The following is a 17,689-nucleotide window of genomic DNA, read 5'->3' on the forward strand; positions in this document are numbered from 1 at the left end:
TGCTCAGTTCATGTTTTGCACCCACTTTGTCTATTTAAAGGAATATTCACTGTGGGTCTTGTGGATATGGAGGGCACAGTCGTCTCGGGGAAATATAAGAGGAGCAAAGACAAGAGCTATGAGTAAACGGACTGTCCCGTCAAGAATAGCATTATGTTGAGAGGGCACACTAACGAGAGGCCACGGGCATGGCCGCCAGCGTCACGACAAACCTCGGAGGCAGAGAGAAAATCTACAGAAAGAAAAAACATGAAAGAAAAAAAACATAAGACGGGAGCAAAGAGATGAAGAGAGGGTGTCAAGTGAAAAGACCTGAGGCAGCTTGAGGGAGTAAAATAAAGGTTAGTGTTAGCGGCTGTAGAACGGATCCATAACGCTCAGGCAAAAAAAGGAGAGAAGGTGAGTTAAAGCAAATATAAAGCGAGTCGGATCCAAACCTTATGCTCCTCCTGTGAAACACACCACACACACAAAAACACACACATAAGACAAAGATGTCAGTCAATGGTCGTTGTCTCTGAAGATGAAAACACTTCACCGTTAGAGCAACACAGAGACGTGGTGGTAGTGCACTGTTCCGTTCATCACGATGTTAAAAACACGCCCTGAGGCCAGAGATGTGTGTGTGGGACCAGCTTGGCTGACTCACTACGGAGCGCAGACCAGGTGCATTCCTGTCCTAACCTCTATGTCGTCCTCAGTGCTTTGTGACTTTTCAGCTAGGTGCAGTGAAAGCATCTGTCAACTTTCACACGGTAATAAATCGTGAGGTTGGAGTTCTTCCTCTTAAGTTGATGGCTTCGGCTTGCAAACGTCTTCTCTAGCTCGACCCCTCGTGCATGTGTATCTTTCAGGTTTGTGGATGCCAAAGTCACTTGTAAGCGTTGCCTCACCTCCTCCTCCTCTCCGAAGCCCGTCAGGTCCCAGATGTAGTTGAGTCGCATCTGTCGCCGCTTCCAGTGCTCCATGAAGAGAACGGCTGCAGAACAAAGAGCAGACACAGCAAACTGAACACTCGTGAACACGGCCACCGTCCATACAGCACGAGGGAAATGTGTGACGGTGCAATCTTCCATATTGCCGGTCTTTTCTGCACTCGTGCCAGTTGTGTGCACATATGGTGAATGGACTTCTATTCATACGGCGCCTTTCTAGTCCTTGACCCAATACATTGTTTCACAGTTACCGGCTTACTTTTACCCATGAGCACATCCAAACTATACAACGGCATATTAGGGCCATTGCTGGTTAAAAAAAAAAAAAGAATGACCCGGGGGAAGAGAGTATTATTCTGAGAAAAGATAAACATGGATTATTCTCTTCGGAATATGTGGCAAATACGTGAAAAAACCTAATACCGTCTGTACGGACGTGCTGCATGGCCACTTGAAGACGTGTTGGCAGACTTACATGTTGCACCTATTGCACCTGACCTCAATGTAAGCCTTTAATTGTAGTGTTTGCAATGCACTACAAATTCCACACTGTACCAGTAGTACACAATTTAATCTCTCAATACTTCCCTACTCTAGTCTCTAGCTCTTCAGTTGGTTGCTAATGAAGATGGAATTCTCATTATTCTTTTTTATAAAAAAAAAAAAGCTCAAAATATTTGATTCACACCCTCTGTTAGTGGATACACCCACTGTTGGTTTGGGTCTTTTCATGGGAGGTGTGACAATAAGTGCAACAGTCTGCAGCCTGATGAAGTACTTTCATCGTGTGTACATGCAGTGATTTTCGACAAGTACACAGAGTTGGACGGTATTCCCCCCCATCAGGTCTGCGGTACGTGAGCCCAGATGGCCGGCGTGCTGGTACTCGGTCAGACACCGGCTTCATCCAACACACACAACGCCTCTCCTGGTCTGCAGCCCTGCTGCTGCTTAACAGATGGCAGCGTGGCTTGGCAAGACATCAAGAGGAGGAGCGGCTCTGTGTTTACTCAAGAGTTACCTTTGAGGGTTCCTATTGTACGCTCCATGTGCGCCTACGGGCCGGTATTTGTGTATTTCTATCCAAATGCTGCGCTGAATGGAATTTATGGGCTTTATTGGACTCCTTGGTTGCTGTCCGTATGATTGCAATGCGAATGCGTCCTCACCAAAAGGTCTGAGGAAGTGTTTGGTGCTTGAAACGTTATGCAGCAATGCAACTCCTCCTAAAAAGAGCTCCTTGTTGTGTTGATCCATGTGTTTTAATCCTGCTCTGACAGCCCTTTCCTTTGATCCAGTGCCCATCCTGTGTAATTCTGGATGTCTTTTCTTTCTTTCTTTTTTTATCTCACCCCAGAGGGCCATGAAGATGGAGAAGAAGACGGTGGCCGGGTTGTCAAACAGGTGGCTGGCTCGCGCCGTCCCGCACGCCGTCACCAGCTTCCAGTAGCTGCAGGCTTGGTCACACAGCGGACACATGGTGATGTTGTTCCTGTGGTCACAGATCTCCATGCTGACAGAGGAAAGGGAAGGGGGGGCACAGAAGGACAAATCAATGATGATGGAGAGGCATCAGAAACAAGGGTTTGGATTTAGATTGCATGGTAAAGAAATAAGACATAGGAATCATGTTACACGTTAGGTGCTTCATGCTGTCTGTCTAAAGATGTGGTTGCAGAATAACTTTTCTTTTTTGTTGTGGTACACCGAGCCACCCAACTGCCACCATACTGTATGTACACAGACGCCTATCTAACCAATAAGAAGGTGTGTGTGTGTGTGTGTGTGTGTGATCTCAACAGCCGTTCTTTCGATCTACATAGTTTCAGACTCAAAAAACAAACATTTAGGTGTTCACTGAACTTCTCTCTAATTACACCAGTAGATTTCTACTAAATTCCCCAAAGCAGTAGATAATGCCCCATATGTAAACACTGTGTAATGAATACAAGAATTTTATTGGGAGTAAATCAACTTTTTCATGGGGTTTTCAATTAGATATTTGTTTTACACTATTTATATCTTTATAGGTCGTTCTCTCAAAATGGGTTTTGTTCTCAGACTGAGCCAGAAATTCCACTTCAGTTGTAACCGGTTGTATCTGGACTCAAATGCAACACACAAGAAGGATCTTTAACCTCTTATTTCAAACTTCCAGAACCAGCAGGCACACTTAAACAGAGTCAGGATCAACAGGCTGGTAGGTTCACTGGGAGTCAGGCTATCGGGTTAAACAGGGTCGGTAACAGAAGGTCAGACCGTGAGAGCGCGCTGGAGCGTCTGGCATGGAAAACCAAAGGACAGCCTGGCAGGGTGTGTCTGGGAGACAGGAGTCTATATAGAGGCTTGATTAATGATCAGAGGCAGGTGAGTGAACAGGTGAAGGGAGTTAGACTTAACGAGGAGGCTGACAAATAGAGTGAGGAGGGTGTGGCGCTGACCTGTGACATCAGAAGCTCTTCCACTCACCAAACGTTCCAATTACATTTCTATCCATGTTCTGAAGTTTTCTTTTGTTCATATATCATATATAGCTTAAAACCTTTTAAAAACCAATCCCCCTTTAGGGGGGGGACTGAGCAATTGTTATATAAAATTGTAAATCATAGCTTGTTTTATAAAAAAAAACCCAAGACTGCTGTATTTGGCTGTTTTGAACACCATAAGTAATATACAAGTGAAATATATGTTTTGGTTCATGAGAAAATTAAAATGTCACAGATGTGCGCAAATGCAAATTTTGGAGACCTTGTCTGAATTATCTCTGTTCTAAAGCCTCTCTAATTTTGTTCTGCTTCACTTTTTTTAAAGTCAACCTTCGCAGAGAGAATGTTCACATATTGTGCTATGATTTGGGTTGATTTGATTTGAGTTACTTACAGCTGCATCATCTCAAAGAAATATTTTTTTTATAGGCGTACCTGAAACCTTTTAATTTTTGCTGTGTGTCATCTTCATTTACTCTTAACCAGTAACATATAGACTGATATTTACACATCTGAACATCTGAAAATCTCACATGTGTACCTTTTATTATAACACCCAATTATTATAATTAATAATAATTATAATAATAATTATTCAAATAGCCCTAGTGGTTGCAGAGATACACCCTTTTTAGTTTGGGTATGCAATTTTCGAGCAGAGGCCTAACAAAAGGCTGTTTTTTTTATGACTGTTGATAGTATTTTCTGTTTTACGGAGTGATGCAAAGAGATATCCGAGAATTCCCTCAGTAAAAGCCTTTGACTAATATGTCAACACTTCAGTCAACAGACTTAGAATAATTCAATATTTTTAAGCAAAAGAAATCTATATATCCCTTTCAGTTGGGAGCCCAGGTTGTCTACCTTGCCTACTAGAGCGGTAAGCTCTTCCCTGGTGTTATTTCCTCCACCAGAGCGTGTTTAGCCGTGTTTCTGACAGTGAGTGGCTGTGACTCGGGTGTCATGGCAGGTGTATTGTCGAAGGACTCAAGGAAGCGCGGCGCTGAGTGTGAAGTTGGTTGTGTGAGAAAGCAGCAACACCACAGGGCAGAGCATCTAGATGTTGTGAAGATGTTTTTGAGCGAGCATTGCACTATAGTCTGTTTTCAAACAGCTGGTATTGAGCGAACATGCAAACTCCATACAGACATTTGGAAAAATAATAAACCTTTGTATTTTTTGTACCTGAGTGATATTGATGAATAGTGCCTGACCTCTGTGAAATGGATCGATTTGGGTGTTTTCAATGCTATTTGTCTTTTGTTGAAAAGTATGAGATGTTGAGAGGTTATTTCTGTCTTTCCAGCATATATATATATATATATATATATATATATATATATATATATATATTAATTATGTGACTAGTATGTTCATATTTCAGTGGCGGTTCAACTGAAGGAGAGGTGAGAAGGTGAGACTGAGATGCTGCGACTAGGGATGGGTCAGATTTCGTGGCGGATCGGGATATAAAACACACACGAGATGATGGTGGAACATTTCCATTATGAGAATAATTGTGAACATCCTTACTGTGTGACTTAAAAAAAACTGTCCAGCTAGAACCCGATTTGTTCATGTAAAATATAACAGACACAGCCACAGCCAAGTGGGATGAAAGCCGTCATCTGCAGTGTTTAATGTGCAGCATGACCTTGTGTTGTTTGTGAGTCGAGTGTGTGTAGTTCACAGTGTGTGAGGTGTATTGAGTAAGTTGCATTACAGGGTTATGGGTCATAATGAAGGTATTATTGCATATGAATACCCTCCTATTGCCAAACACCAATGCGCTCTGTGTACGTTAAGTCTGTAATGAGCTGGTGTCGCAATAAACCTAAAGCTTTAGCATTGAATGGGTTGTCATGGGAGTAGGGTGTGGTCTAAGCCTGGTGTTTACCATCCGGCTGCAAGAGATCTGCATCTTGACATGCCATTTGTCTCTGCTGTTGAAAGACCGCCACGGAGCTTTAACGAAGCCATCCTGTTTTCCATATGAATCAACTGGTTTTAAGAATCATTATACATTAATTAACAGGAGCCAAGACCACACTTGTTTCACTATAAACTCTTGTAACAATTTAATTTGGCCTGGAATCAGGTGAAACCAGGCGGCAACCTTCGGCTGAATTATGTCAGCTGATCACATAAAAAGCTTGTATTTTCATGCTGGTACAGATCAGGGGAAGTGGTCCAGACTTGCAGGTCAGTTATTGTGTTTAACCATTTACCACCAGTTGGCTAGTTGGATAGCTAACAAAGAAGGATGCAGCTGCAAAGGTATGAGACACAAGTTAAGAAGTGTTTCAGTAGGAGGCTGAACAGATGTTTTTAGAGAAAATGATTGTGTGTGTTGTGTACCTCGGTATGTTGTCGTCGACAGTGGCACATCCATAGAGGAATACGATGACTCCAACGATGGCTGCGGGGATCAGCATCTGTGTGTAGACTCCCAACCAGGCAAAATATAATCCAACCTTCTCCCCAAAGTACTTTCTGGAGAGAGAGAGAGAGAGAGAGAGAGAGAGAGAGAGCGATCGATGGTATCAGTACATCACTGATGTCAAATCACACTTAAACCTTTTTCCCCCAGCCAACTTAATGGAGAACATTTGCATTCAACTAAATACTGAATATCTCCTCAACCCCAAGGTCTATTTGAATAATTTAAAAAGCTATAATATACAGAAAACCCTTGTGAACAGAGATAATAAGCTCATATATGTGTTAATGGTAAAAACTAAAAGTAGTTTTTTCTTATCGTAACTATATTAATGAATGCTTTAATATACAACATAGCTCTATATGTTAGGGGTATATGTGCGAAGTTTGGCTTTGATTGAGTGAAGTTAAGTATTTTTTATAATTATTTCAGTCACTCTAGCCATGTGCTGCAGGCTGGGAGGAAGCTATAGAGTCCAAACAAGGCCTGATGAATCAGCCATAAGTAAGTCTATTTTATGTATTTATTTGCTGGACATAAATGGCAATGTTGTGCGTATCTTGGCGAAGGTTGGTCTCTCAGCGGACCGTTATTGGTGGATTCAGTAGGCTCTAAGGATCCCAAAACTGTATGGTAATCCTGTGCGCTTCATGCTATGGATATGAAAAGTCATATTTTAAAAAATCTGGGTGTTCTCCCAAGTCACTCACGAGTCCCTTTGAGTCATACTTATGGTTTATGCTAATATTTATTGTGGAATAGTGTCATAAACATGAAAAATTGACTTATATTGACTTGTAAGGCCAGGATGTGCCATTTCTATATTTTTTTACAACACCAGAGGCCCATATTTGGCCTGGTAGGGCTTGGGGGATCGATCCACGGAGGACTGAGCCCCCATATTTTCTCTCAATCTGCTCGTGAGAGTCTTCATCTCACTCTCTCGCCTGCAGCCTGGTCGAGGCACTTTAATGCGGCAAACGCCCTTCCCCTGATGGGCGTCACGAGAGCGGTGCTACGGATCTGACCTGATGAGTCCAATGGGCTGGTACTTGTAGAAGACGCTGTAGCTGGCCCACTCCTCGTACAGCAGCTGTGAAGAGAAGCGCGAGTCAGTAATTACACGCCATCAGAGACAGGCCATTATCTGCACACTCGCTCTGATTTATGAGTAAAGCAGCTGTTGCAGCACACAGATAATTCCTCCATGTTAACATGTCCGTTTGATAGATCCTGTATAATGCATATTCTCTGACAGACAATAGATTAATCCTTCTACTTTGCCATTTAAAAAAATTAATTGCTAAGTAGGGTCGTAGCTAACGATTATTTTCATTAACAATTAACCTTGTGATTATTTTCTTGATAAACTGATTATTTGTGTCAGTAAATCGTGAAACGTTCCCGGAGCTGATGGTTACGGTTTTAAATATATAAAATACAATAAAATATTAATATTAAAGTGAGGTTGGAACCAGTGTGCTTTTGCTATTTTTCCTTTGAAGAATCAGCAAAACAATTAGTCGATTATAAGAATCGTTGGTGAATATTTTTAGTTGAGATCAACGAGCTGATCAGCTTCAGTGTTAAGCTAAGCTACTGCTACAGAAACGTCCTGCACGTGTTTCACGTTAGCCGTTTAGCAGCAAAAAAAGGCTTTTAATGTGAAAAGTGCAGGAAGTATACGAGTAATTAACAGACGATTAACGCCCATAGAAAGAAGTTCAGTAGTAATTAAAAGGAGAAGATGAGAGCAGTGGTAAGTGTCACATGACTCCGTTGTTGCTGTGGAAACATGCTGAATTCTTTGAGACTTAATGGACCCGGCCTTTTATTAGACGCTAGCCTTCACTTTTCTTTTTCTTTTCTTTTTATGCTGGTGATCAGATATTAATGGCCCCACTGGCTTTTAATTGACAATGTATTACTCATCAGCCAGGTCACTGATGCACTACAGATACATATGCAAATATTCCTGCAATTCAATTTTTTATAATGTATTATGAACCCACTGATGCAGCGTATTCATGTATTTGCAGTGCCAAGCTTGTGGTGTACAGGGAGACCACAACGCACCCCAAAGGAGAAATCAATGCAATCACAGACAAACCTGCAGGCTGGACCACAGATCAGCGTTCACTTTAAAGAGGCCGGGGATCCAATCCCATGGGGATTTCTGTCAGGTCTTTAATGTGAGAGAAACCACCGTTGACAATCTTAATGTTCAACGTTGTCCTCTTCCCCGCTATTGACCTTTTTTTGACAGCAGATATTTTTTACTTGATGAAGTTATGATTCTTAACAGTGGCTCAGGAAGCCTATGTAGAGAGCCAGCGAGCGGTAAACCTGGATGGAATGCAGCCATTATTATTAGTATTAGCGGACTTGCCAACCTGGATGCATTTTGTGTCGCAAGCACACATTTTGACTTTAAAGCACGTAGAGTTGTTACTTAAAGATCCGCAAGAAGAGGCCAGTTGTCTAACAGTTTTGTTTTTGTCTCTGAAGTGGTACTAGAAAGAAAGTCGTCAGGGTTGGCAGTCTGGGCCTGTAACTGACAAGGGCCCTAAAAATATGAGCTTACACTCCGTGTGAGCAGAGCAAAGAGACGGACCTCGGCAGTCCGCCAGCCAGTTGCTCTCGCTTCCAATATGAGCTGCTCTGTTGTCAACAATGATGGGCGGAAAAATAAATATCAACAAAAAAGGTGCATGCAGGCTGAGATTCCCCCGTGGCGCTGTGTTCTATCAGTGATTCAAACCAAGTCACTTTTTGATTAATGCAGAGGTTTGATTCCTTGTCTTCATTCTGCGTATCTACTCTGGATGATCCGCATTCGCAAACGTCAACCTTATTTAATGCAATAAAACACAAAAAAGACAGATGCTCTCTGTGAATTAATGCTTCAGATTTTATTGGAGGCCAATTTCCCCCTCAGGCTGTCAGTAACATGGGCGGGTGACATTTAGTACTGATCTCATCTCGTCTCATTACCGCCTGCAGCCGATTCATCAGCCAATTCTACATTTAAAGCTGCATTTGTCCCCATTTACTGTTTCAGTAAAGTTTAGTTTGGGGTGTTCATCCATATCTGACATCATTTATTCCAGCGTTACTGTCTCTCTCTCTCTCTCTCTCTCTCTGTGTGTGTGTGTGTGTGTGTGTGTGTGTGTGTGTGTGTGTGTGTGTGTGTGTGTGTGTGTGTGTGTGTGTGTGTGTGTGTGTGTGTGTGTGTGTGTGTGTGTGTGTGTGTGTTTGTGTGTTTCCCAGCCCAATTTATGTACAAATGACTGCTGTATGATCCGGTCTTTACAATGATCATCAAACAGCTGACTGCCTATGAGCTCTGGCACTATACTGCTCGTAGGCAAAGAGCACATTAATCACCGTGAAACGCTTTTTTTTCTTCTTCTTTTTACACACAAGATCACACTCCGTTCACAGGCGGAGCTGCGAGGCAACAAGGCTTTGAATCACAGGAGGCAGGCCTGGAAGAAAACCTTCTCATGCCGACTGCCGAGGAAAATCTATTCCTTAATCGTGTATACGTGGGATTGCGATATATATATGTGTATATATATATATATATATATATATATATATATATATGTGAGTATGTTGCTGTGGAGGCACTTGAAAGCACCGAGCCAAAGCTTTTCCTGATGCTTGAGAACAACAGAGGGGGGATTATTAGGCTGTTGCCTTAGTGACACACAGCCCACAGTATAATTATGGAGCGCGGTAGCAGGGGAGGAGATGACTTCAGACTCAACGTGAGCTCTTGTTTTCTTTACAGTCGCCTGGTTAATGTTATTCTTGTACAGTAGGAGGTAAAGGCTGAGAGATGCACGAATGCTGTCACATTAGCACAGGAGTCATGCAAATGTTACTAATTTAAACAAACATAAAAAGATCCCTTATGGCATAACTAATCGAAAGGCATGTTTCTTGTTTGCTTATTGATAATGTACCTCTGGGTAGCATTCAGGCTGGAGAAGAGGACAACAGGTCGACAACTCATTTTGAACTCCCTGGAAATATTCATCTCTATGAGGAAAATTGATGGTTTCACAATTTTTTAACTTCATTAATCTGTTCCTTTGTAAGGGTGAGATATTTATTTTTTGTGAGAGTGAGATACTTTTCTTTTTGTGTGAACATTTTTTTACTTGGGTCTGGTATGTTTGCGCTGACCATGGCAAATTGACAAATTCTTCATAAGGTTTTTGAAGTGCATTTAAAAAACCCTATCAGATCATTTAGAAACAACAATGTGCAAGACTGCTTCTTAAATCTGCAATCTTTAAGTGATAATGGAACGCTAAATTACATTTTATATTGTGAATATCAAATGTTAAACCTATTGCGAGATGACAAAATGAAAATATAAAGGGATGACAAACAATTTCCAATGCAGCCTAAAGCATAACACAACCGATGATGGTAACGGAATAGACGGATTCCTATTAGTTTTGAGACACGGCACATGGACGAGTCTTTTTACACAGTGGTGGTGAAATGGACCAAATTGGTGGATACATGGGATTATAACATTCAAATCATGTTGTTGCTCATATCTGGTAAAAATGAAATGTTCTTTTTTATGTCATTGTTGTAACAATTGAGTTCTCCCTGACCTCATTTGAGAAACCTGACAAAGTCCGCTATCCAAACCCCTGGACAGGATGAAGCATCTCATTGGCTGAAACGCACCAATCAGAGGACACCACTGCTCTGGTTGCTAGCCGACGTTGCCGTGTCTGCACAGTCTAAGTGAATTTGAGCTTCTTTATTGAACATAAAGGCACTGCCGTCTAGCGCTTTGTCCGTCCGTCTTTTCTTTGGGGTGATGATTATCTGTTAATTGTGTTGCTGTGGTGACATCTGACTCACTTCATTGACTGGTGAAATTGATCAACTTACCTTCCTGTCGTTGGATTCTGCGTTCGCCCCCTCGATGTCTCCCTGTAACGACGAATACACTTTGTTCATCATGCATACCATGAATAATTACTTTAATTCAACATTAAAATACGAGTCGCTAAGCAGGAGAAGGTTGGGTGATTTTCACATTAAAAACTTGCTGAATTGGAATCATTCTCCGGCTCCATAAGCAGCACTTTATCAACACTGGAAGTGTGATGGTGATACTCACATCGTGCAGAGGATAAGCAGACGTGTAGACGCCGTTGGCGAGCAGACTGGTGATCCCTGTGAGAAGGCACATGTAATAGGATTATAATCCAGGAGGAGACGCAGCAGCAGTGCAGAACTGAAACTGAAGAGCTCTGGGAGTCTTATCCGGAAATGACTGATGTTACGTTTCCTCTTCGGATCTCAGGCGGAAGACTTCTTGGTGAAGAATTACATGCTTGGATTCAAGATGGATGAAGCTCCTTCATGGATTTGTAATTGTTTGTCATAGTTACAGGAAAGCAGGAAGCAGACCTTAAACAGCGTTCATACACATTTTGACCAATGGATTTTCATGAGTTTTCCATGACTTTAAACCAAATTTCCATGGCCAAACATTTTATGAAATCTCAGGTGTCAACATGAAAAAGTGAGTAAATGTAGTATTTAAACTAACAATGAGAATACAAAGCATACAGTAAACCTTAAATGACACAAATGAATGAGAGACAATAGTTTGATTAAAAGAATAAACATCTATATAGATGCCTGTATGTATGCCTGCTTATATTGTGAGCGTCTTTCTTTTAAAAGCATATTCATTATTTCAAACTCAGCGTAAATTAACGACATGAACACATGAATATAACAAATTTGCTATGATTTTTCCAAAACTTTGGGGATTTTATTTTTTTCAAGGACTTTTCCAGGCCTGGAAATAACTATTTTAAAATTCCATGACTTTTCCAGGTTTTCCATGACCGTATGAATCCTGCTAAAAGGGTCATTTCAACGACGTTTTTTAAATCCTCGTTCCTATTGGTAATGATATTGATACAATAGTTGCATTTGCCCCTTGTCTTGTTTGTCTCATTGGTCAGAAATGTTAGAAGATCTGCCTGTAAACACTTCTTCCTCTTTGGATGTTTTTTTCTCTCCTGGAGCACCAGCAGCGCGTATTGCTTAATGTTCTAATTGCGTTTATGTGGGTAGTATAGCAGCGTTCATCAAATAAGCAAAATATCCAGCTCCAGCTGTGGGGGGAAAAAATAAATCAATGTCCAAATGCATCTTATTAGAAGACGTGTCAGGTGGCCAAGACTAACTGAATGTTAGGGTGTAACGCTTTGTAACAACAGTGAACAGCACAGAGGCTAATAGCACCTGATTTCTCTCCTCCGGTCCTTGGACAATCTTAACTTTTTAAATATGCATTTTTTTCCCAATATTTGATTCGCATTTTCTGCCTCAGAAACAAACCTGCATTTTTTGTTAGAAGTTCTCCCACTACACGACGCTCAGGAGACTGTCGACCTCAGGCAGGGCTGAACAATCTGACCAGTTAGCCGTCTGGCAGCCAGCCCTGTACTGTGTAGATGACAGAAGAGCGGCAGCTCAAGAGGAAAGGTTCTGCACCCGCTGCGCTCGAAAGGTTTCTTTCTCTCAGGAGCGTGAATAGGCACGTCAAAAGTTACGACTTAAGAGTCAGGAGAACTTAAATTTAGATTTATTTAAAATTAAGGACAGCACAGACTGTCGGTAAAAATCGAGATTCCAGCCATTTAAAGCGAATCTAAGAGTTTTATAGACGTGTTGGACAAAAGAGACGACGGCTCACTGAGGTGGTAATCATACTTTACTCCAATGAACACAGTACCTACATTAATTGCATATTGATTTATCTCTTGTATTAGAGTTACAGGCAGAGGTCTTACCCATGGAATACTTGGCCCTGGTGCATCTGGTCCTCTTCAGTACCTCGTAGACCTGGCGATACAACAAAGCGATCAGTCTTAAAATCATTGGAATGGATGTTTTACTTGTTTAGTAGCACAGGCGAAGTTGTTAAGAGGGAGAAGGTAGCAGGCAAACCGCAGTGCTCTGTTCTGTTCGTCCTCAGAGAGGCGGAGATGTATCGATGGGGGCTGAGGCTCAGCTGGGAGCCAACGACTGCGCTGATTGAGGAGCTCCATCCAGTAATGAGAAGCCAATCACAATACCCAGTCATTAGTCAAGCCCTTAGAGGTGCTGTGTAGGTGAATGTGCGTATGCCAATGCAGCAGCACATGTACGACACAGATTCACAGAATTAATTTGCTTTTCATGGGACTCACTCAGAGGCAAGGGGTCTTATTGGAGGGGAGTGAGTATCGGAGATGACAGGGTCTAAGTAGAAAAGCACATTTGTCTATATTAAAGGAGGGGAATTTACAACCGTGAATGCAGCATGTCAGACACATGCTGTCACTGCGCTGAATTAAACACAGTTTGTAAAGGAGCCACCTTCCCACCCAGCTTCTCAATCCTAAATCGTCGCTTGTCTTCTGACTATGGCACTCTACTCTGCCGCAGTACTGGTGGGTGTAAAGGAGGGAGTTATGCGACATAGTACGGGTCAAACCGAGACCCCTGTTCTGTGTGAAACCAAAAGTCAACATTGATTTATTTAAAGTTACGTGTGCGAGTGCAAATAAGTACGTTACCTCAGCATACGTTCTGTACGTAACATGATATGTAGAGTCCTTAAGTCCTGGTTTTGGGCCCTCTACCTAACCAAGTAGATGTGTTACTTAAACTTAACCCAGTAGCTTTGTTGCTCAAACTTGAGCAAATAGTTGTGTTGCCTAAACCTAACCAAATGGTTTTATTGCCTCAACCTAACCCGGTAATTGTGTTGCCCAACGCTAACCAAGCAGTTTCCTGTGAACGCTGAAGTTTATTTTGAAAAGTATGGAGCGGAAATTGACATGTGCAAAAATGAGAGGGCTACGTAGAAGAGTAGGGAGTGAGAACGTGTCATCTACAAGAACTAATACTTACTATTGAGTTCCTGGTCTTGCTGTCGAAGAACTTGTCCCTGTCAGACAGATCGAATCTAGAAAAAAAGAACATAACAGGTTTAGTATTAGTTGCAGATTTGGGTGCAAACGGTTGGCAGCATATTTGTGAAACAAGCATTTATTTACTTGTGAAGAAGGTAATAGAAAGAGAAATTGAAGAGAGCTGAGATGAACAACATTCATACGACAGCGCAGACTAATATTATTAATAAAATGCTGACGTTGTTTTTTGCTGTCCAGCTCACAGAGAGATTAAAGACCTCCACAAATAGGACCAAATGTACAATAACCATGAAGTCACGTGATGTGTGTTGATGCACAAGTACAATGAAATGGAGGCTACGTCATTATGTGTCAGTGCAGGCTGCAGGCTGCAATTTCACATCAAAAAGATCAAATGAAAGGAAGACACGCAAGAAGGCTGTGTAACTCCTTTAGTCAACCCTGTCTCCTGCCATTCGGGATATACTGTATGTGGAGCGATGGTTTTTTTAGTTAACAAAGACTCAACTCAACCTCAATCATTGGAATTAGTTTCCTGAATTACCTTCCTAAATCAGGCTCAATCACATGAACGCAATCCTAAATTATGGGCGAGGTAAACCTCAGGTATTTCACTGTTTTATGGGAGAAAGAATCTGTGAAAGAAATATAGAACATTTCCCACTTGTACAGTCTTTGCAACACTGTTAGCGTTAGAGCAGTGATTGTCAACCACTGTGCCGTGAGAGATCGTCAGGTGTGCCGTGGGAAAATGTCAAATTTCACTTAATTGGTCCCAAAAAAATATATAATTTAGTTGCCGCAAATGATTTTACATTGTTGAGCGTCTGAGCTGCAATATAGTGGCTGGCAGAGTAACATAGAACAGGTCTGCACCTTGTTCTGCTATTAAACAAACTAAACAGCCGTATGGTATTGATCTTATCCACAGACAGCTTGTCATTTCTGGGTCGCGTTACAACTCTTCTCTGCTCTCTGTGTCGCACACGGAGGAGTTCTGCCCCGATGCGATGCACACAGGTGAGACACAGCGGACAGAGCGAGAGAGCGGCGAAAAATATGTTGCGTGCTTTTTTTTACAATGGGATTTGCTGCTCAAGCTATCACTATTTTAAGCTATTAGCTCTCACTTTTAAAGCCCAACAGTTCATGTATTTGCAGGTCAAGACAAACATCCAACAGCCTGCAGCCTGGAGCTCCATCAATGACGTTTCTGACTTTGCATATCGAGGAAATGGAAATATTCTTCCAAAAGCCCGAAAAACGCCCTGCAGTGACAAAGCCTGCTCACTTTGTGGTCGTCATTAAAATAAATGAACACCATGTTTCCTTTAAGTCAGTATTTATTAAACTGGGGCGGTATTTAATACAGGTGGGGCGCAAGAGGAAATGCTGATTTTAAATGTTCATCGTCCGCCGTTAATAGGTCACGCTTGCGCATGCGCGACTCGCCGATTCTTGGCATTTCGCCAAAAGCCGATATTTATGAGTTCGGCTGCTGTTGTGTCTCTCATCATTGAGCATGAATTGAGGGCCGTATCAAATTTACAACCTCGTTTTAAAAATATGTGGAGAGGAAAGCAGCTCACTGCAGCCACTAATGCTGATACAACTTGATGCTCACACATCTGCACTCATTCTGTTTTGTTTTGCAAAAAAATGCTTTCCACAACAAGCTATTTAGTAGTAACTAAATATTAGTTATTTTTGCATAACTTTATTTTCATTTTTCTAACAAAGTGATAACACTTTTTTTTCCTTTTTTTGTCTGACGGAGCAATCTGGTTTACTTGAAACACTGAATACTCTTCCATGCCAGTAAGTAGCGCAATAATTACCTACCATATATGCTGCATTATGCTATAATGTGACATTCATAATAATTACCTCCCACATATGCTGTATTATGCTACAATGGGACATTTTGTGCCACGGGATTTTTTTCTTGTAGAAAATGTGCCGCGGCTCAAAAGAGGTTGAAAAACACTGCGTTAGAGGGTAACCTGTTGTTGCTGCCTTATTAACAAGGGTCCTAATTTAGCGTCTAGCTTAGCTTAGCTTCCTAGCTGTTCTAATCATCCACCAATTTTCCACTTGTGTGCATGAGCAAAAACCACCAATCACTCTGTACACATGGACATAATTCTTAGAAAAAGAGCACTTGGAAGTGTGTGCACTGAAAAGCATCTCATCACAGCACTGAGTGGGCCGCTGCTGTCAGTCAGTCAGTACTTGTGTAGCTGGTGGTGCTTGTTGGCACTGAAACGGTCCTCGTGTCCCCGCTGCCTCCAATTCAAGACTAGCCTAAATGTAGGAGCAGCATGTGCCAAAGTGGGTTGAAAGCCACCTCACACTGTCACCCATAAATCGGCTTAATCTCAGGGAACAGGCCTGCTGTGTTTCCAGAATGGATGAAGTCGAAGTGATGGGGAAGATGTGGAGGGAGATCTCCCGCTAGCTGTTAGTCAGAGATGTAAATATAGCTGCCCACTGCCCACTCTCTCCTCCATACGTCCCAGCAGGCTGACGGATGCGAAGACATTCTTCTTCTCTGATCACCGCCTTTGGAAGGGCTTTTTCTCGATGGGACTGAACAGGAAGCATCAGTGAAGTCATGATTTCTGTCCTTAGTTAATCCAGTTAGTGAAGCTTTTTTTTTAATCCTTCAACACAGTGAGAAATGACTTGTGATTCGGCTGGATGTGTTTATGCCTCAGGGGAGAAAAGGCTGAGGAGCAAGGGAGTGTCACGCTTCTGCCTTCCGGTCATGCTGTTGGGAGGATTTTGTATTTTTATTTATTTTGTTCAGTTTACTCCTGTGTGGTTGTCCACAGCTGTCTGTATGGGGAACGCTGCTTTGCTTAAGCTCAGAGGGGAAACAACATGAAGAAATGGAAATACACTTCGATTACATTACAAAATGCTGCAGTTCAGGATGTTCTTCTTTTAGATTTAAAAAGTGCTTGTTATCTAACTATCTGCAAAAGAGTCTTACAATCACACGTAACTAACTTCCATCTAATAGATGGAGTGAATTCCCCCCACGATTTCGATATTTTACCAATCTTGAAATATCAGACTGAACTGTGAGATTATTATGCTGGTTTGGGGGGGATTCACTTGCGACATTCCCTTAAATTCTGCTTTTTCCCTTAAATTCTGATTACACTGTGCAACATCATTTGCTTCTGAGGGTATTTAAAATGCGTGTGTCTCCCTCCCAGCTCGTCACAACACGACGCTTGAGCAGTGCCGCTCTGCATCTGCTACCGACGCACCGAGGCACCCTGTAATGTCTGTGTGAGTCACACCGAGCTTTTCAACTAACTCATCATTATTAGACGGTCAGAGCAACGGATTTTATGAAGAGCGAGACGATCTGTGTAGGTTTAGGGTAGGAGGGGCGTTTGGATGGCTGAAACACACTTATTTCTAACCCAAACCACAATCTTGTGTTGCCTTAACCCAGGGGTCAGCAACCTTTCCTATCCAAAGAGCCATTTTGCCCTTTTTTACACCAAAACAAAATTGTCCGGAGCCGCAAAAGCTATTTCATATCACAGCTTCTGCAGTTTTATATATAGTTATATTATATATACAAAACAACTATAGTTTGTTGTATTTATGAAATTATAGAACAAGGATAAAGACGATGTTTGACATTGTATTGCTATTTTACCTGTTTACAACTATCAAAAAAAAAATAGTCATTTGTCAGCTACATTGAGATCCATTAAAAGCACAACTATGCTAATCTTAAATAATGTCTATATATGTGGCTCATGTGGTAGAGGGTTTGCCCTGTAACTGTAAGGTAGCAGGTTCAATACCTGTCCTCCTCATGTGAGTTTT

General features: G+C 41.8%; 1 protein-coding gene across 1 annotated transcript in view; it reads right to left on the bottom strand.

Moving 5' to 3' along the window:
* Positions 1-17,689, bottom strand: part of ano1a (anoctamin 1, calcium activated chloride channel a) — a 67,240-nt gene that overhangs the window by 24,782 nt on the left and 24,769 nt on the right. Inside the window, exons 6-13 of the mRNA XM_079217254.1 lie at positions 13,815-13,869; positions 12,710-12,761; positions 11,017-11,072; positions 10,785-10,826; positions 6,890-6,954; positions 5,780-5,914; positions 2,288-2,448; positions 894-979 (exon numbers count right to left, since the gene is read on the bottom strand). Of these exons, the coding sequence (XP_079073380.1) occupies positions 894-979; positions 2,288-2,448; positions 5,780-5,914; positions 6,890-6,954; positions 10,785-10,826; positions 11,017-11,072; positions 12,710-12,761; positions 13,815-13,869 (652 nt within the window). The remainder of the gene's footprint in view (positions 1-893; positions 980-2,287; positions 2,449-5,779; positions 5,915-6,889; positions 6,955-10,784; positions 10,827-11,016; positions 11,073-12,709; positions 12,762-13,814; positions 13,870-17,689) is intronic.

The sequence above is a fragment of the Taurulus bubalis genome (assembly GCF_910589615.1).
Source record: "Taurulus bubalis genome assembly, chromosome: 4".
In the NCBI taxonomy this organism is placed as follows: Eukaryota; Metazoa; Chordata; class Actinopteri; order Perciformes; family Cottidae; genus Taurulus; species Taurulus bubalis.